At 33.7% G+C, this 22097-nt stretch overlaps 1 protein-coding gene across 1 annotated transcript in view; it reads right to left on the bottom strand.

Moving 5' to 3' along the window:
• Nucleotides 1-22097, bottom strand: part of LOC128552797 (contactin-4-like) — a 51851-nt gene that overhangs the window by 11363 nt on the left and 18391 nt on the right. Inside the window, exons 2-4 of the mRNA XM_053533864.1 lie at nucleotides 14357-14683; nucleotides 7275-7586; nucleotides 5171-5440 (exon numbers count right to left, since the gene is read on the bottom strand). Of these exons, the coding sequence (XP_053389839.1) occupies nucleotides 5171-5440; nucleotides 7275-7586; nucleotides 14357-14683 (909 nt within the window). The remainder of the gene's footprint in view (nucleotides 1-5170; nucleotides 5441-7274; nucleotides 7587-14356; nucleotides 14684-22097) is intronic.

Genomic DNA, 22097 nt, shown 5'->3' with positions numbered 1-22097 from the left:
TATTTGAATGTAATTATTCTCAGAAAGAAATTGAAACTATATGTAAGTCCAACATTTTTATGAAAGATTTATTAACAGCTTGGGTAAATATTAATACACAGGACAACAATAAGAGCATAAGTAAACAGGTAATATGGAATAACACAAGCATAAAACTTGAAAATAAAACATTTTTCTATAAAGACTGGTACGAAAAGGGAATAAAGCACTTGGAACATTTATTTGATTACAGAACAAAAGCTTTCTATACTTTTGACGAATTTAAATTTTTATATAATATAGAAAACAATCAATTCTTGAACTACTACAATCTTATAGCAAGCATTCCACAAACTGTTAAACAGGTGCTTAAGCAAGAGAATATATCTTATGCACGAAATGAATTACTTATAGATAAATTAAGAAAGACAAAAGAACCAAATAAACTACTTTACGACACGCAAAGAAGAAACAGACCAAAATATCAGAGAACCCCTCTTGTTGGTCAAACATATACATGCAATCACAGAAAGCAACAATAGATACAAAAATACGAAGTTTTCAATACAAACATCTGATGAGAATTCTCCCAACAAACAAATCATTATTTAAATACAAATTAACAGAATCAAATTTATGTTATTTCTGCAATATGCAAGTTGAAACATTAGAACATATGTTTTGGGAGTGTAACTGTGTACAACAACTATGGAACAAATTACATATGTACCTTGACAAGAAAAATCTCAAAATACAATTTAGCTTAGAGGTAGTCAGTTATAGTATCGCTGAAAGGAACGTAAAACAAAAAAATGTGATAAACTTTATAATATTTCTAATGAAATCTTACATTTTTCAAATCAAAAATAGAAAACAAACACTCAGTTTTGACAGTTTCATATCATATCTTAAAATCAGGATAAAACTTGAAAAAGAAATTGCACTATCAAATGACAAAATAAACCAACACAATATCAAATGGTCTGGTTTTGAGGTATGAATGTAGTTGCTGTTGGCTATAATAATAAAAAAGAAAGAAAGAAAATATCTTACATATTTTATTCTTCATCTATATAATAAAATGATACTTTCTAGAAAGAGTGCCTACAAAATTGATTTTTACATGATTGTAGCATAAATAACCATTACAATTTTTAGACAATTATATGAGTTTGGAGACGATCTAAACATCCAATACATCTACTCTTTTTAACTTTTTTTCTTTCTTAGATTTTTTGTTCTCTAATTTTTTTTCATCTAAAAATATATATATAGAAAAAGTCTTCTTTTGACATCTAATACTACAAATGTTTGTTTATTTAGATGACCATAAAATACATGTTTTGTATCTATTGTTAAAAACATTTGTCCAAGTCATCATATTTTGTAAATGTATGAAGATTGAAAAATAAGTTATAAAAAAAAAAAGAAAAGGATGGAGATACAAAGGGAATGCTACGTTCCTTAATCACAGTTACACTACAACGTAAAACACAATAGCGCAGACATTCATGTACCAAAGATTAATACACATCAACACTCAAATAACTAATATAGAAAAATAGACAAGTAAGATTCTAGAACACTGTTGGGCACCGCTTTAGACACACAAGCACACACCTATAATCAGGAAAAAACAATCGTATACCGCCTTAGGATTCCGGCAGCCAAAATAAAAGTTGGGTGGAGGGAGGGGCGTGGGGTTGGAAACGAAAACTAACTCCTGGTAAAAGGGGGAGGGGGAATGCAAAAAAAAACGGGGGAGCGCAAATGCAAGGAAAAGGAGGGGCGATAGGGGGGTGAGGAGAAGGAGGAAAAACGCTTACAACGAACAAGACAACATACGTAACAGAAATTACAAGACGGACAGAAAACCAGTTGAAAATAGGGGCACCGCCTTGGAACGGCCAGTAACCTAAATAAAGGAAACTGGGGGTTTAACGCGTTTAGGGCATGCCAATCTCGCACTTACCCTATTTTCAACAAGTTAGACAACACAATGTTAATAAAATCCCCGCTGAGAAAGGCTCTGACATAAGCGGAAAATTACCCGATTAATTAAGTAAAACATAAAATTAAGGTAAATCTAAGATATAATTATACTAATGTACTCAACAACTTGTCCGAAGTCAGAGCACCAAGAGCCTATCTTTTAAGGGCCTGAAAACTTTTTTGTAGACTGATGAATTAAGCTTCTAAGGGCACTTTAACTGTCAAATCGATAACATTTTCCTGAGTCTAGGAAATAGATGAAATCACATGAACATAAATCTAGAGAACATGTAGAAATTGCTATTGATAGATTTTCTTGATAAGGGATCAGCGCACTGCCGAAGGAATTATAAAAAAAGCAATATACAAAACGTTTATAGGCGCTTTTCTGAGGCTTCGCTATAACCGGGTATTTTTCATATTTTTCTGCTCCCTTGCTCGGTTTCAGATCGTCTTTTGGATTCAAACATGTACACCAATGTTTCATCTCTTGTTGGTGAGTTAGATTTCTGTCTTCAACTGTTTTAAATAGTTTTAGCAGGTTTCTAGAACATTTTATTCTAGCCTTCAGGAGTCAATAAATTAGGGATAAACCTAGCACAGACCTTTTCGAGACATAAATGCTTTTCAGAATAGAGCGAACTGTTCCTTCTAAATACCCACCCTACTTGCTATCTCTTCCGCGACAAGATTATTGACAACATCAATATTATCTGAGGTCAACCCGCACGCTTAGCTCATTATGGGGAAGGGTCGTGCGTTCGATTCGTCCTCCACTTTTAATATGACATATGTATGGAAACTTATCAGTAACAAAAACTTTGAGACGCCCCGCACCAATGATATTTTCCTGAAACATATAAGCGGAGAATAAACTTAATACATCTAAATGTCTGCTGCTTGATAAAAATAATTTATTCTCCGCTCATTGTAAATAGTATAGTAAATTATACTTTGAATAATAATTAAGCAATGGAACTATTCAAATTTGCAAGAATTCATGAGAATGTAAGAACAATATTATGAATTTCTACAGGTTTCATGTTAAAATTTATCACTGATCATGAGATATCATTCTGACTTGTCTGATTCAAGTGGTTTAGTTTTGTCATCCTTGACACAGATCGCTGATTTGAGAATTCGTGCAGAAATGAAAAAGGGGTAGGTTTTAAGAAGATGTTGGTTGGATCTTCACACTTTTTAATTTTCCAACGACTTTTGGCGATTTACTGAAGAACGAATTGTTGCACTGAATAAACGGTAACTCTAAACATACAACAGGGAAAAATATACCAGGCAGCACGAGCATATTTTCAAAAAAAAAAAAAAAAAAAAAAACAACAATCAATGTCTTGTATTTCTTATCTAAAAAAAATAAAAATACGTATTCTGAAGATTGTTTTCTGTTTTCATATTCCAAATGCATTGTTGAAAATAGATAATTAAATCAGTTATATACTTTTATTGCCATGGACTCAGGTTCTGTAGTTTGTAACGTTTAATGTATTAAGAGGTGTTTACTCTTTAATTTGAGAACATGTTTCTTCTTTACCACAATATCTTTTCACATGCATTACTTTGTAAACAAACTAAATACTGTGTTTTAGCTCACAGTAGGCTAAACGAAAATAAAGAAATTTAAATAAGGTTCCTTTTTAAAATTTTATTTGTACGATATTGATAGATGTTTTGAGAAGTTATAGTGCATAGTATTTTCAAACAAATAATTATTAACTGTTTTAACTGTTGACTCGGCGATATATGACCATTTTGTGTCGGTTCGCCGTAAAACCCAACTGACTCACTCACTGTTGACATTGCATGCTCACAATGAGACAAATGTAAATTAACAATGACATTTTTATTTTAACATTTTTTATCTTTATGTAGGTGAGCATTAAAATTAAGTTTTATAGGTAAACAAAAACACAGCGCATAAGTTTAAGTTTAGACAAAACTGGGTTCATAATCATTGAAACAGTATTTCTTTTGTAAAGATATATAATCGTACAGTCAAACCTGTGTTAAAGACCACCTCTGACCACAGACCACCTGGCACTAAAGACCACTTGTTTTGTTTTCCCATTTTAATATTTACAGCGTATTTTAACCTGTAAATAAAGACCACCTCCCAATAAAGACCAAATTTTGGCTCTCCCAAAGGTGGTCTTTATAGACAGGTTTGACTGTATTTACAATTCAGTTCAGCATTTATTTACTGTCGATTGAATAACTCGTTCATCTAAAGCTAGGTGTATTACTAAATTAATACCGGATTACAGCAGCTTTCTGACAGATTCATATGGTACGTTATAATCGCTTTTGATATTCAAAATTGTTTAAAAAATACATTTAAAGTTTGAAAGTATATTCATGGTGAGGTTTACAGTGTTTAAATTTCTTGTGGTATTCAAATTTGTTAAAAGAACAGAAGAAATGTTACAGTTCAGTTCGGTGTCTATTTACTGTTACTTATTATATGAACTTAAAAATGGTCAAAGGCCATGGACCAGGAAGCTGCATAATCATTGCTACTCATGTACGCAGGTTTCTCAAAAACTGTTTGGTCAATGCTTTAAAACTTCACGCATGTCTTTGGCATCATAGTATGACCTCTCAGGGCAACTTACATATTTTCTATATTTTCGTTTCTTTAAATTATGCTCCTTTTAACACAGAAAAAACACTTCTGCATGTAAGCAAATGTTTTTTGGATAACTTGACAAAATATTGCTATATTCTCCACTCGCATCACAAGTTGATTTCACCACACAAAAGTCATAGCTCTGGCTTACATTTTAGCAAAGTTATGCCCCCTTTTCAACTGCCGTTGACAAAAAATCTACATGAAATCAAAACAAGAACATTTTTTTACATTGTTTAAGTCTTCAACATCACCACATTCTTTCTCAACCAATCTGTCTGTAAAATGCAAAGATTAATTCTCTGTGTTATTAATATTTAAAAATCGTAGAAGGAAAGTTTTATTGAGCACATTTTGAGGTCGAGCTTGAGTTGTGAACATCAACATAAAGACATCAAAGGAACTCAGCAATGGACAGTACATTTTTCTGCTCGTGGCGGAATACCATACAAATTTGTATATACCTCAGTCGCGTATTTCCGTAGAGAAATTGATCTGATTTGTTCCGCCATGACGCAAAACTCAACTGCCAATAGAATGTAAAACCTGACTTACAATTTACAATGGTAGAGATAGTTGTCTCTGAGGACTTATTCTGAATGCCTGTATTGCTAGATGTGCATTTGTAATCACCAGTCATATATCTGTTCACTGTGTCAAGGAATAGCACACCATTCGTGCTTATTCTTGAATAACTTGTAAGATTTGTCCATGTATATGAACATCCTGGATTGCAGTCAGAAGAACATTCTATACTAACGTTTGTATCACCTTCTGTCATATTGTACGGTGACTGCACGTTGATATTTGCTGTATCTGGTCCATCTGAAAACAAATCAAACAGATAAAATACTGTTTGCAGATCAAATTGCCCTTTCACAATTTGAAGTCGAAAGAGTTATAAGTTTACGTCACAAAAGCGAAGACGCTTAAGTTATCCTGACAAGTTTACCCCGCCCCACCCGCAAGCTTTTTACCGTATTTACTTTGTCGCTTGAAAAAGTTGAATGCGTCCTTTCTAATCTATGACACACGTGTACACAAAGTGCACGCTCTGACTCTATAACATGTCTAAAATAGGTCCAGTATCCCCGCCATTGTATACGTTGTAACTTATCGATTGAAGAGAGGTACAATCATATCCGGGATACGTTGTTTAAAAAGTAAAATCCTATTTCAACTACGTCCAAATGAGATCAGCGTTTTCATTTTTTTTGTTTTGTTTTGTTTTGTTTTGTTTTGTTTTGTTTGTTTGATTGTTTTGACAATTATTATCGACGAGGGAAAAATATCTGCGTCTTTAGTACACATTTTTAAAAATCGGATTATGTATAAAATCTTTGATATCGCTTTATGTCAATGCTTTGGTCCGATTACCTTATCAACCTTTCCGGCACACACTATTAAACCTATTTTAGTCAGTATATAGTAACTGCCGAAGAGGTTGATTTAACTATCGCAAATCTTGGTCCATTATATTTTTAGGTTGAGTCCTAGACTATTGTTTTAGTTTCTTGTTTTGTATGTGTGTATGTGTGGGGTAATGGGGGACTTCAGTCTGATCCTGAATCTATCTACTATTTATTTGAAGGGTTTAATGCCCGTCGTTTAAAAACTATCTTAGTTATTTAGACAGGCAGTTGATAAGCCTTGTCTAAATTCTTGGAAAGAACCATTTCTAGACATATTCCGTAAGAAATCACCGACCTTTTCAACCAAAGACCTTCAATCAACCACGAGTCGGTCGCGTTACACGAGATACATGATCTGAAATTTAGGCAGGACAATGCTTGGTTCCGTTTTTATTTTCACATCTATGCGACCTAAATGTAGTCAGTGACCCTGATGTAGTGTGCATTCATTTAAGATTTAAGTTATGATTATTACATCTTTTACTTTGCGGTGAAACAACAGTAAATCAACCATTTATCTAGTAAAATTCCCGGTCATGCGGCCAACGTAAACACGTTCATTCAGTGTATGCGTAAATTAATCTTACCTCGTATCGGAAGTAATGTTTACTGAAAGGGTTACCTGTATAGACGAGGTCCAAAAAAAAGCATCGCCGTTTAATCGATTTAAAAAAACAAGGCGAAAAGGGCAATTTGATCTGCCAACAGCAGTAAAGTCAACCATTGTAATTGTGATTTCTGATGGTTTTCTTTGCTGCTCGGAGATAAGTACAAAAGCTATCCTCTGGGCCACGCACGAAATATAAAAGCGCGCGCCGCCTTCAAGCTTTTCTGATGTCAAAGGTCAAAAGGGTGCTGAACTATACGAGGATAAGGATCTTTTGTGGATTTTATTTCCTGCTTATAAAGGTAAAGGTAAATGTCTTGTTTATTATAGTGTCACCCCTGTTGAAAGGGCCAGTCAATTTGGCACATGAGACACCTTTATTGTGCGTACCAAATACCTCCCAACTCTTACCACTATGCCAGGCGCCAGGCGCCTAGAAGTCGGTAACCATTCATTTAACTAGCTCGCGGCTCACGAACCGGTCTTTTCGGAACAGGTCCCATGACAAACATCCACGGGACGAACGCTACGGACATTATATTGTGTGAAAATGTTGTATGTTTTAAGAGAAAAATAACAACTTTGCAGTGAAAGAAAAAAGATGTATGTACAATAATAATATAATATATGTTATACTTACAAAGGACATCAAATGAAAACGAATCACTTCTAATAGATGCATATCCATCAGTGACAACTTCTTTAGCTTTACATGTAATCTGTTTATAGGTATCATTTTTTACAATGTTTGACAGAGTCAGTGTTTTTTTGCTGGATGAGTACGAATATCTAGATCCACCTGGATTGTCTTCCTTGTCAACTCTCCAGTTATATGTCAAACTAAGGCTGTGGTTGCTGGGTGTGGTAGTAGATGTACTGCTACACGTTAATGTTGTACTGTCTCTTACAAATGGTACGTATTTCAACGTTATGTTTGGTTTTGTAGGTTCACCTTTAAGCAGAAGAAAACGCTGACTATTGTTATTATTAACATTATTTATTTTGTATTATGAATATTATCATTATTATCATTTATCCTTAATTAACAATATTTGACAGTCATATGTCAGACAAAGGCTGCAGTTGCTGGTTGGGGTATTTGATGCACTGCTACATTTGATATATCCTCAGTTAAATCTCATGATACTGTATTTTCTTATTTTGATGCTTTGATGCTTATTATTGTTTTACTAATGTTGGTAAAATTACATGTGGCGTCTCTCAAGGTGGTATTTTAGGACCGTTTTTATTTTTATGTTAAGTGAATGATATGGGCATAAGTATAGGAAAGGACTGTAAACTACTTTTTTATGCTGATGATAGTACCATCGTTCTTTCACACAATAATCCAGATGTTATTCGACAAAAGCTAGGAACTGAATTAGAAAATTGCAATAAATGGCTTATTGACAACAAATTATCCTTACATTTAGGAAAAACTGAGTGTATTTTGTTTGGTGGGAAAATTAAAGTTAAAAAGATAGATGATTTCTCTGTGGTATGTTATAATCATGAAATAAAATCTTAAACATCTGTAAAACAGGAAGGTCATGTGTATCAGATATTTAAAAAGGTTAATTCAAAATTAAAGTTCTTCTATAGGTATAATGATGTTCTTGATACAAATACAAGAAAGACTCTTTGTAATTCTCTTACACAATGCCATTTCGACTATGCTTGTTCCGCCTGGTATAATTGTATTAATAAAACACAAAAAAGTAAGCTGCAAGTAACTCAAAATAAAATTATGAGATTCATTCTAAATGTCCATCCAAGATTCTCAGTAACTAAAGAACATATTAAAAAACTTGGCATTTTAAAACTGAACTTTAAAGATCATGTAAATCGCAAGTGTTGTACAGCCATGTGAAATACTGTTGAAAAACGGCGTTAAACCCAAAACAAACAAACAAACAAACGAATTAAGAACATCCGAAAATACTTAACAAAAGCAGCCACTGAAATTTTAGTTTTGTCTCTAGTTATTTCACATCTGGATTATTGCAATGTCACACTGTATGGTGTAGCTAACTGTGAGGTGCGTAAGATGCAACGTATTCAAAACATGTGCGCAAAACTTATCCTTAACAGGAGAGGAAATTTGACAGTTCTAAGCATTGTATCACTTACATTGGTTGCCGGTGAAAGCAAGAATTGAGTTCAAGATACTTTCTTTCATGTACAGCTGTCACACTGGCAGAGCACCTCTGTATTTAAAAGAACTGCTTACAGAGTATATTCCTAGACGACAAGGTTTGAGATCGTCTGAAAATTCTGAATGTCTTTATGTTGTTCCATACAGCAAGTGCAAAACATTCAATGATAGAAGTTTCTGTACTACTGGTCCAAAACTTTGGAATGAACTGCCATTAGAACTATGCAAAAGTAAATCACTTGACACATTCAAAAAATCTTAAGACACTGTATTTCAGAGATTTCGCGGCATTGTTTTAAAAATTTTGATAACTGTTTATCATGTGAAAACAGCAGGTGATAGTTCTTAAATATTTGTAAAGGTTTTACATTTCAACATTCATATTTCGAAGGTTTGTTTAATAAACGCACTTGTTTGTAAGGCTCTATGGGTAGGGTAGTGTGTAGTAGTTCTTTCTGTAAAGGAGAAAAGCCTCAAACTGTCAATTATGTGAAATAATGGACAAATCGAGATTGTCCATTCTTTCACATAATTGATAGTTTGAGGCTTTTCTCAATCTGACTAAAGTGCTTGATCTTCTAAACGTAATAGGAGATGTACTTTAGTCAGATTGAGGCTTTTCTCTGACTTAAAACACGGTCCTCACGAAAACATCAAGATTGTCGTGATATTATATAATGTCACTAATATTGTCCTCTTTGAGGCAAAGACAATTTATTGATTTGTGTCTCTGTGCTAAGTAAAAATACCAAGTCAAATAGATCTGAAGTTAGATTGCATATGAATATTTATTGCAATTCAAAGTTTTTTAAACACTAATGATATTCAGTGCTGATTCTTAGGAAAGTTTTGAACATATCTCGTTTTGTCATATTTATGAATGATTTGAGGTACCTTTACAAAAAGTAAACTTTAACTTGGCCGTATGATATATGTATCAATAGTTGTCCATGCTTTGTTCGTGCTGAGTTTGCAGTTTATATAAATGACGGGCCCAGGAGAAGACATTATAAAATGTACATATGTATAATGTATTTTATATCATAATTGTAAAACAATCGTTCTAATCTCGTAATTACGAGATATTCTATCAATTTTATTAGAGGAAAATTACCCTTATTACATTAGATCTTTACTAGTTATGACTCGTATCTCGTTATTACGAAAAAATATTTTGTTATTACAATAAATAACATCGCCATTGCCAAAAAATTGTATTGTTAAATTAAAGCCAAATTTTCTGGTAATACCGAAATACTGAAACGTGCAGTAAAACTTTAGAGAACTTGACGTTTTTCTTTTCTTTTTGTCCTCGTAGAGAAAAGGTGAAATTACACATTTCTGGGTAGGACTGCAACAAATGTCAGTTATGGCCAAAAATAAACCAATTTTACACGGAAAACTGCATGAGAAAAATAGGGCTGCAGCATTTGAAAAAGAAAGGAAAATTGTGTTTTCTTTAGCTCGACTATTCAAAGAATAGGTAGAGCTATTGGACTCAAGTTTGTTTAATTTTGCCCCTTGTTTTCTCGTTTAGGATCCTTCCATTATTTTATCCGGGGACCATACGCCACTTTTCATGGAATCGCTATCTGTGCATCATTGAAGGTTCCATGTGCACCGCCGTATAAGTACATCTGCGGATGTCTCTAAAATACATTTTGGTACTTATAACATGTGGAAATGTTGAGTTCTGCTCAACCCGGGGCTAGATGGCATGGACGGTAGCTTGCACTTCCGCTACCGTCCATGAACAAGCCGAGCCTGCAACATTTTCGTTAATGACGTGTTGGGCGACCTGTGGTTTTCCACTATTTCTTATTTCATCTATGAGTCAGCGTCCGCGTCAGCGTCCCTATTTGGTTAAGGTTCATGCTACCGGCGGCAAATTATGTTCCTTGTTGGATTTGACGCTGTCGGCTCTGAGTTAGGAATTTGAATCTCTACACAAACATTACTTTAATCAATTACATGTATTTCATGAAAATAATTTTAACGATGTCAACAGGATAGAAGGGAAGTTTAATTCGACGTTTTGGTTCTTTTTCTGTCAACAATGCAGCATAGTATGTCGAAGGGATTTTATTGTGTATAGATATAGGAAATTTAATCCTGGACAAAATATTGTCTTGTGCTAAACGTGCAACAATAAGAGAACATATTATCATAAGTATACATTCATAGAAACAAACAAGCTGATTTTTAACAATTTGTAGGAAAAGCATGTCGCTTTCTTGGAATACCTTTGGAATAGACATTGGTTTAGTTTGACCTTAATTAGAAAACTACATGTCTCTAAACAGTATGACCACGTGGACTTTCAACATGCTTTAAGATTTGGTATCATGATAAATATATTGAAAACAATTAACAGATTCCCAGGTAAAAGGCTGTTTATCAATGGAAAATGTAAAATGCAAAAACTAGAAAATGTTTTAGTATTGTTTCGCATAAAGCTGGACAAGGAAATTTTCATTCATTTTATTTTTTGTCATTTTATACCCTGAGAAATTCCGATAGAGTAAAATAAAAATGTGGGAAACCACTAGCATCACACGACATAAACAAAAAGTTGCAGGTTCGGTTTGATTCAGCCTGTTCATGGACGGTAGTGGACACGCAAGCTACCGTCCACTTCCAGTACAAATATGCAAAATCCTGCTTTTTGCATCTTAAAATGATAGTGTGTATTTATTTTGTTGAATATTTGATTAAGTAAAAATTATTGTAGCTAATTGAAAAATCAACAGATTTTGCTTGCCCATTTGGTGGAACAAGCTATATCGCATATCAAATGTGATTATTATTTTCACGCCGCTGGTATAGGAGAAATGCTATGACAGTAATCACAAGCAAGGAAATGAATTCATGTATATATTTTTCTATCTTCAAAATTAGTTTTGGCTTATTCTCTGTTTCAGTATTCGTTCTTACCCAATGCTATAAAAATTAAAACAGACATATACTTTATTTAATAAGAATCAGGTACTACAGTGCATATACATGAGAACAACATAATTTATATATTATCAAGGGGACCTCTGACCCACAGTTTACAATACACAACTATACAAACCTATATTCAGCATGTTTTGCTATATGATAGAATAACTAGAGATTGTTTTTTTTATATAAAATGTCTCCCCAGTACTGCTTCATGTAAACAGAAAGATAAATTGACTTGTACTATCCAAAGACATTTTGCGATACAAGTTTATTACTTCGAAAACAGAAAGGAATATGACTAAAACTGTAAACGATGTTGTATGCAACCAAAACTAATCAACAAATACACGCATACTCCCACTCATGATTGTCTCTCACAGGAGTCTTACATACGATAGTATTAAGAAACTATGTTGTCACCACTGGCACCAGACCAGAAAGAAAATGTCTCTGTACATGTTATACTCTACCCCAAGGTATTCTATAAGAACCATGGTCATGAACGGGAAAGTTCACTTACCCATTTCAATCGTATATTTCTCATCTAAAACGCGTAGTTCGGTGAATGGGTACCTATTATATTTAACAAGCGGTAATTTATCTTCCGTCGTGCACATTGTCTCAATATTTCATATTGCAGAGATACTCCACATATGTTATGCTTTCGTTAACGTTACAGAAAATATTACGTGACCTTCCCTAAAGAACATCCGGTCTAGAGATCACAGCAGTGTGCACATGTTTGGCGAGATGTAAACAAACAATAATGGAAGATAAATTACCACTTGTTCAATATCCATAGTACAGATATTGAACAAGTGGTAATTTATCTTCCATTATTTCTTCAATATTTCTTATCTAAGAGAAACAACGCCTAGTTTATAGTTTTTCAACGTTACACAAAAAAACTTGGTTGAACTTCCCTATTGAAGGTTCGGTCTAGATCACAAAATAATTCTGATTGGCTGATGTACACATTTACCGAACTGCGTGTTTTAGGTATGAAATGCTCGACTGAAATGGGTTAGTATATTTTCCCGTTCATGACCATGATTCTTATAGCATACCTAGTGGTAGGGTATAACATGTACAGAGGATTTTCTTTCTGGTCTGGTGCCAGTGGTTGTCACCTACACTTTCACTTTTTGTTTGTTTTTCAATAAAAAAAGATGCATCTCAAAAATTCAATTAAGTATTTATACTAGAATTCTTATCAAAATATGCATTTTCTTAATACTACAGAATTTACTTCAGATTTATTTTTTCTTATTCTTAATTATGTTTTGAAAATTTGTTTCACAACTGACTTATTTAGATATTGTTAACCAATGGTAATTCTAATATTTTACACTAATATTAGCTATCTTTTGTAATAAAATTACTTCTATATAAATATTATGTTTGTTTAATTGACAGAAAGATCACAGCAAAACTTTCTAATCTATAATGACATTTAACAATTGAAAACAGTTGTTCATGTCGGTGGTGAAATGCACTACCATTTCTTCTACATTTAAGGTCAAACCCTTTCCCAAAGAAATTTCAACAAAGGACAATACTGTTAAGTTTTTTTAATTGTTATCAAATACAAAGAGTTAACTCACGTGTTTCTTAAAATAATTTCCATTCTTCAAAGTAAACGTGCATATCACACTTTTACAGTAATAGTTTAATGAATGAAATAACTATGCGTCACTAACCCTAATTTTTTTAACAAATCAAATCACGCGACAGTAACTCAAGTAAGTAAATAGAAAGAAATTCTCGTTGGAAACTACTTTTGCAGCCGCTCTGTTTTTAAAATATGAAAACATTTTAATTTGTATGAATCTGTTTTCTACTGCCAAAGCATTAAAGGTTTCTCCAACAATACCCATATGTTAAACAACAAAGAAAATTGTTCTATTTAAATCAATCGCAACTAATTGTTCATACCAATAATATGTTCTTCCTATACGTGTTATTAAAGAATTCTTGTATTTTGTAATCTAGGTCTTCAAAGATAAAGTGTATATTTTGTTCTGTTCTATATAGGAGCTACAACAGGTAACACAGTTTTTAGTGTAAAAGTATTTTTCAATTCTCTAAGAGGAAGTGTAAAAAGTGTTGCATGTTGGGATATAATGCCATTATAGTGAGCTTTAGCATTCTAACTTTCTGTTTGATGGCGCTATTTACTTACATGACATTACATTACTTACAATGACGTCAAATTAAGCAACAAATAAATAAAAACTCATTGACATTGAAGGGTTAGAAAATTAATTTTCAAGAAAACTAATAAAAAGTCAACGTCAAAGCGGGGGTATTCCTAGGTGATTAAAAAGCGTTATTTTTGGATTTAAATTAACAATTGTTAATAATAATCTGGAAAAGAAAATATATGATAAAAGAGACAATTTTAATTTTGAAATTGTCAAAACTTGCCTCGAGCAACATCATACGGTGTCTATATTTCACAACTTATTCGTTTTGCAAGAGCTTGCTCAAAGACAGAGGATTAAAACTGTTAAAGAAATATAATACTAATGCTTAAATTTTGAAATATGAAGGGAACGGTCTTTTCACAACACAAAGCTGTTTAGGTATTGCACAAAAGTGTCTGAAATATTTAGACTTACCTAATATGTACAAACAGTTACACCTGAATGAAAATCCAGCACTTCCAAACGTGTAAATCCCAGCACTGTTCTTTTGAACACTTTCAAATGTAACAGCAACAATTCCAGCTGTGTTCGCTGTTATACTGACACCAGGTTGTGAATCGGTCGTATAACTTTTGTCTGCATTGTATCTTATCATAGCTCGGACAGTGCCATCATGAAACTTCACAAAGAACGTTCTTGGTGAATTCAAATTTGTAAGGTCAGCAGTGAACTGGAGAACTGCAGCAGTGTTGATTTGGCTGTAAACTTCTCTGACTGGCGTCAGACATGGCCATCCTTCAGCTGCAAAACGAGTACTATACAGACATATCAGGATGCTTTGACTTCGACAGTTTATACGCACACAAAAACCATGAGACACTGTAGCTACAATACAAACCTAAATATATTGTGTAGTTAACAGGCAAACAAAATAATTCTGGCAAATTAGTTGGGAAAATGGAGATAACTCCGCTAAATCTTAATTGTAGGCTTAGATGAATGCGTAACTTAGTATGTTTATGTATGTTTAACCTATATGCATAGACCGGACATACATACATCTCTGTGAATGTGCCTGACTGATGTGCAAATTTTAAAGCCTATTGGGACTGACTATGTAATTACATACCGCTTAAGCGTGGAAGGTGTTGCATTTTTCATTACCTCTCATTAACATATTCAATCAAAGCTAGTCTGCTAAAAAATTTCTTGGTTATGTATATTCAATGCTTCTCAAAAGATCTTTTATAGATTTTATTCATACCTGTCTTCTAGCTTGCTTTCAAGAATCATTTAATATGTTTGTCTTGTTCCTTTATTTTCTTTAAATGCTGCATACGAACTGAGTTCGTCAGATATGTTTTGTTAAGTTATTTTTATAATTATTTATGTGAGAATGTTTACGTTTCACAAATCATTGCTTTTGTCGTGTGTGTCTGAGCTTATTATTTACCAGATCACTCTTTTCATCTACAAGATAAACGTTCAAAAGCGCTGAATTGAGAGAGATAATGTTGAGATGGGATAATTTTAGCTCGACTATACGAAGTATTTGGAGAGCTATCCTATTTACCCCGGCTTCGGCGTCGGCGTCTTTCCGCGTCCCCACCTTGGTTAAAGTTTTTTACACTTTCTCTTTTTTCTCCTTATCTCTGTAGTTACTTGATGGATTTGCTTTAAACTTAAAACAGTTATTTCTCATCATCACTCACATCATATGATACAATTTTCACACCAATATTTTATGAATTATCCCTTTTTTGTCTCAGTTTTTCCTAAATAGATTTGATTCAAATTGAATGTAGTTGTTCCACCTTATCGCCCACATCAAGACCCATAACTCTGGTATCAATATTTAATGAATTATCCCCCAATTTACTTAAAATTTCAGGTTAAAGTTTTGATGCTTTTTCACAATATCTCAGTTATTACTAAATGGATTTGATTCAAACTTAAAGTAGTTGTTCAACATCATCACTCACACCATATGACACAAGGCCCATAACTCTTGCACCAATATTTCATGAATTATCCACCTTTTTACTTAGAATATTTCAGGATAAAGTTTTGATACACTTTCGCTCTAGCTTAGTTATTACTAAATGGATATGGTTCAAACTTAAAATAGCTTTTTTCCACCTTATCACCCACATCATATGACACAAGGTGCATAACTCTGGCACCAATTGTTCATGAATTATGCCCCCTTTTACTTAGAATTCAAGGTTAATTTTGAAGCATTTAACTAAATCTCAGTTATTACGAAACAGATTTGATTCAAACTTGAAGTAATTGTTCCACATCATCACCCACATCATGTGACACAATGTGCATAACTCATTTTGCCCCTTTTTGCTTAGAATCGTACTTATATAGTATTTTGATACACTTTATCTTTACCTCTCTTATTACTTAACATTTTTGACACAGACGCAAGCTATTGTGCAATATCTTCATCCATCACTGGAGCCATTAAACACTCCAGTGACAGCTCCAATTTCCTCAGATGTGCCCAGTTTCACTATCCAACATCGAGACAGTCGAGCGCGCTGTCTCCTGTGACAGCTCTTGTTATATATACTGTCAACCTTGGAACACCATTGAAGTTAGCAGTGGACATTGGTTTGCACCATTAACGGTTGTAATTCTTCAAAGGTGTTTTGGCGATACAAAGAGGTTGTGTTCTTATTGGATGTTTTCAACGCATATACTTGTTTGGTGTTTCTTGCAAAATTAGTGGAGCGTGTCGAACTTGATTTAAGCAATTCTGTATGTAAAACCTGAACACATTGACCTATTTTGAAAACATGCATGTAAAGACCAAGGTGGAAGCCGTGCCAACTAGAACTGATATAAAAGTGGATAAAATGTCAATGTAGACATTAGTAGACTTTTCTGAAAGTTTTTAGTTGACAATTTCATTGCAATTTTCTCTTACAATGTTCTGAAGCTTATGGCAAAAACCACTGGACCATGACAAATTGTATTCATTGCTAATATGCACATATTCGTTTGTAAATACTGAAAAATACTTTTTGTTAAAAACATGCAGATGATGGCCAATAAGACGTTCATATGAAATAAGGCAAAGAGTCAAAGCCAGCTTTACGAATTTGTTACAACGAAACTATTCACTATTCAAAAGAAAGTGGAGATTCTTGAGAAAAAATTCAAATAAGGAACGAAGGTAGTAATTCGCCGATAATGCCTCTGTGGTCACACAGAAAGTAGTCCATATCAGTATATAGTGCTATTTTCCCGCCTAGTAAAGGTCTTTTTCTTGCCAGATATAAGCTGTATTGATACTTTATTGTAAAGAAGTATGTCTATGTCTGTGGATGATATAACGCTACGTAACTTTATATGTTCCCAAGTTTGTGTAGAACGTGCTGGTTAGAATGAAAGTGTGTGTAGTACCTGCTGATGTCTTCCTACGCAGTATTATCGTTTTTATCATTTACCACAGTCACGTGATCATGGTTTCACTGCATTATGGAAAACCCAATTTTTTTTTGTTATTTATTGATTGTCTATAGACAGATCTAAGTGAAAGGCAGGAAATGCTGACAAGAAGATGCTATGCATCATTTTACATTGAAAATAATAGCGGACACATTCAGTACATTCTAACCTATAAAGAAAAACTTGCATTTTGTGAAAATTGCTTCAACCCATGTACACCTGGTGTCTTTTATCAGAATTTTATTATCAACACCATTTTAAGAAAAACATGGTATGTCATTTTCACATTTAATGAAAAATTGATAGTTTCTTTCCGAAAATTAAGCTTACTCCTGATTTTAACCGCAGCTTGGTTTCGCATCAGGGACATTATTACAGAAACTGACGGCTTTTCGAGTACTTACAGCTGTCCCTTGAAAAGTAATAGAAATAAGAAATGTAAAATAATAACCGTTCTATCAAACTTTTGCAAAACTGCTGACAATCGACTTATGTACAATAATTTATTGTGATCACAATTGTGATGTTTTTAAACCTTTGACATTTCTTACAGATACGAAGGTAGTAATTCGCTAGATATGCCTCTGGAGAGCCGATTACACCGTGACGTTATTTGCCATTCGTCGCGTTTGCTTAAAAATATTACTGGCATGCTTTTCCAATTTCCTTCTAGAAATTTTCTTTAAAAATGTTATCATTTCTTTCAATCTAGCTGGAAACCTCTCTTAGGGACTTAAAATTAATAAGTAAGTTTTGAGCAACTAGATGACGTTCTCCCTTCACTGCAAGAATACACTTTCTCGCCAACAGCTGCGCCTTATTGTTTTCCAGTGTAAGGTTTACAATCCATCAAATGTATGAAAGTTTTTCCGTTACTCGAGCTCTGTGTTAAATACGAAATTAGATGTATCATTCTGTCGCGTTCTATGTATCTTTATCAGTTTCGTTTTGTCGCGTTGGCGCGCATACCAAAACAACACACACAACTTTCAAAAATTTGTTATAGTGTGTTGGCGTGTGTGCCAGGACGACACAAAAAACGTGTTGCATAAACCGCGCCGCGTGTAAGCCAACGCATTATCACGAAACATACATCCTAAATTAGCCACCATATATAACCAACGACAGTATTTACACCTGACGACATGCTGAAATTATTATGTATTATTAGAATTAAAACATCACGCAAGATATCTGAAGACGAGTTTCAGATGTTATCATCGACGAAATGAAATTTGCTTTAACGGGATTAATGCAAAAAGGCAAGTTATAAAAAAAAGCATACATTAGTTGACGGTTTCGCGGCAATGATTTTCGCATGTATTAACCATAATTTTTACAAGTGGCGATAGTATGTGAAGAATATGAAAATGTGAATAAATGCAAAGGCAATAATGCCCCTCTAATCACATGATTCTCATTGACACTTGTTTTTAAATTTAGCTCAGTATACGCATTTATTATATATCTATATAAATTCTGTAAAAAAATCGGCTTGTATTTTACAATTAAATATGAACAGACAGACAAAAATTCCGTATTGTACCTTTTAAATTCCGTATTGTACCTTCCGTATTGTATGCTGCCGGACTATTTTCATTAATATGCATGATCCGACACATTTCTATAAATAGCGTACATAAAAACTTCACTAAGTTTCATTTAATATCGATAAACATTGAAGATTTCGTTCAAGAACAAAACAAGAATCAAAATGGTAAAGGTATATAATAAAAGGGTCATTATAACAGTTGCTGGATCGGGGACTTTGTATTCGGCTCTCGTGGATTTTGCAAGGTCGGATCGCACTCGGCGCTTACGCGCCTCGTGAGATCTGATCTGGCAAAATCCACTCGAGCCGAATACTGCATCCCAAATCAAGCTACTGTTATAATAACCCTATTGTATGGAGACAAAATGTGAGACATGCTTTCAGACGGACAGACAAAATATGTCTCATTTTCAAATGAGGCAAATACAGTTGGCGTGATAACAATATGAAATCAAAGTAAAGTAATAGCATGAGAACTGAAAAAAGAATACCGTATTCTTTATATAAAAATAATAATCGCTTAAATACTTGTGAAAAGGAATTAGAATTCCAAATGCAATTCTTCTCAGATGACATTGACCTGTATTCTGTTGACTAAAAGAAACACTAACGTTGTGTTCATCTACTAAGTTTATAGAATATTAAAGTAGTTGATACAGAAATTATTTTATATAAAAGAATCAAATGTGTCATTTTTTTCAAAATTGGTGACATGACCTTTGACTTTGAAACAACAAAATGGGATTACGCAGGCAACCGTAAAATCATATTTCAAACGTAACAACACGATAACATTGTACGAATGTAGATCGATAGAGAAAGGTTTTGACATCTTCTTCTATAACAAGACATTTAAGACTTTGCGTTTGCGGATACTACATGATTACTTTTGCCTTTGACTCTTGATTGACTTGAATTTGAAACTATACTTTTGTTTTATTTAATAGTTAAATATAATTAAAATCATGTCCTGAAAACGACAAACTTACATTAAGGGAACATCTTAAAGCTGTTGTACTGATGCCAAGCTTATGGCTAATAATTATGATTACATATTGTTTTGCTTTTATTCACATCTGACCTTGATCTGAAGGTTCAAACCTGTTCATGATCCTGAGGGAAAACTGTTGGATATGTCTATACTGTCAAATGAAATGATACTTAGATCTACGCAAATTCAAACAAATCTGAAAAAAAAACGGTGCAGAAAACAAGAATCTTTATTAAGACAATGACAGGTATAGAGACGGACAGACAGACAGACTAAAATATTGAACAATAGCTCGTAGAACACGAAATGCCACCTTGATGCATTCATTAATTGCATAAGGAATTGAAATTAGTTGGTCACTGTACACTGGACGTTTGACGTACTGACCTCAAATCAATAATTATGGGTCATTTACTAGTTAAAAGTGACCTCCGTATCAAATCTGATCACAGGCCATATCATTCTCTAGTTATCTGGCAAAATATTATTCTTCTGGGTCAATGTGACCTTGACCATTGACCTACTGACCTCAAAATCAATAGGGGTCATTTGCTAGTGATGATCAATCTCTCTATCAAGTTTCGTGATCCTAGATCCAAGCGTTCTTAAGTTATCATCCAGAAATGGTTCAAATGTTCCGGATCATTGTGACCTTGACCTTTTACCTACTGATTTCAAAATCAATAAGGGTCACCTGCTGGTCATGATCAACCTCCTTATTAAGTTTCGTGATCCTAGACCTAAGCTTTTTCAAGTAACCGTCCGGAAACTGTTTAACTGTTCGGGGTCACAGTGACCTTGACCTTTGACATACTAAAATCAAAATAAACAAGAGTCATTTGCTGGTCATGATCATCCACCCTGTCAAGTTTCGTGACCCTATGCCGAAGTGTTCTCAAGTTACCGTCCGGAAACCGTTTAACTGTTCTAGGTCACTGTGACCTTGATCTTTGATCTACTGACCTCAAAATCAATAGGGGTCATCTGCTTCTCATGATCAACCTCTCTAATATGTTTCGAGATCATAAACAGAAACGTTTCTAAATTATCGTCCAGAAATTGTTTATCTGTTCCGGGTCACTGTGACATTGACCTTTGACCTACTAAACTCAAAATCAATAGGGGTCATCTGCTGGTCAACATCCCAATTAACTTTTTAACTTTTAAACTCCTAGGCCCAAGCGGCCTTGGGGTTATCATCCGGAAGCCGATTGATTAACATACCGACCGACTGACAGACAAACCGAGTGACCGACATCTGCAAAACAATATACCCCTCCTTCTTCAAATGGAGTAAGAATAGGGTTTTACAACACGTGAGCATGTCCTTATTTACTTATTACATCGTAGAGATGGTACCTAAAAAATTCAAATTCATCTTCACAGGGTTTTTTTCAGAGTGAAATGATAGTTAAGTGCACCAATTTACTAAATATATTGATGGTTTTCCTCCTGTCCATGTAAAAATAGAAATATTTGATATATAAAAAATGACTTTCTCAAAATATCTGAAGCAAAATGGACAACTCTTGTACTGACAGTTTTTTTTTTATTGATTTTAGGATTTACCCAGTTATAATCTATATCAAAAGGCTCCACAGCTAAATAAATTCAATAGTGTATAGTGTAAGTTTAACCTACTTTCAACACTTTGAAAGAGCCTATACTGAACTTCCTTTTGTCTTTTAATAAAGTCAAAATCCAAGACTATCCTAGAGTCTAAAACTCATGAAAAAAATGTGAGTGAAAGAGAATGGCATGCTCTTTATTATAAGCTTACCAAAACCATACCAAAAATTGATCTGAAAGAAGTTATTAAAGATTTTATAATGTAAACAAACCCCTACACCATTTTACTATCAATATTTTCCACTCGTGAATGCTCTCAATTCAGGTGATAATTGTTGATATAATTGTAAATGAGAGGCCCAAACAAAAATCATTTTTCAAGTTGTGTAAACAGTTTAAGTTGTAAATTTATGTAATTTTCATATGCATTTTTCATGGAAAGCAATGATTGTGATAGTTCCATTCAGAGAAGTTGAATTGCTTAAAATACATTGCAGAAAGTCATTACCGATCAGCTACCTTAAAATGTTGAGAACAACCACTTCCTTAAAATGTTGTAATTCCATTTAATGACAATGACTTTTTGTGTTACATTATTTCCAGCAAAGTACTACTGAACAGTAAAAGACTAATACATAAGA

This window comes from Mercenaria mercenaria, unplaced genomic scaffold, assembly GCF_021730395.1.
Source record: "Mercenaria mercenaria strain notata unplaced genomic scaffold, MADL_Memer_1 contig_3163, whole genome shotgun sequence".
Classification (NCBI taxonomy): Eukaryota; Metazoa; Mollusca; class Bivalvia; order Venerida; family Veneridae; genus Mercenaria; species Mercenaria mercenaria.
Note: the sequence above shows the minus strand (reverse complement) of the source record. Positions and strands in the feature narration are given on the sequence as shown.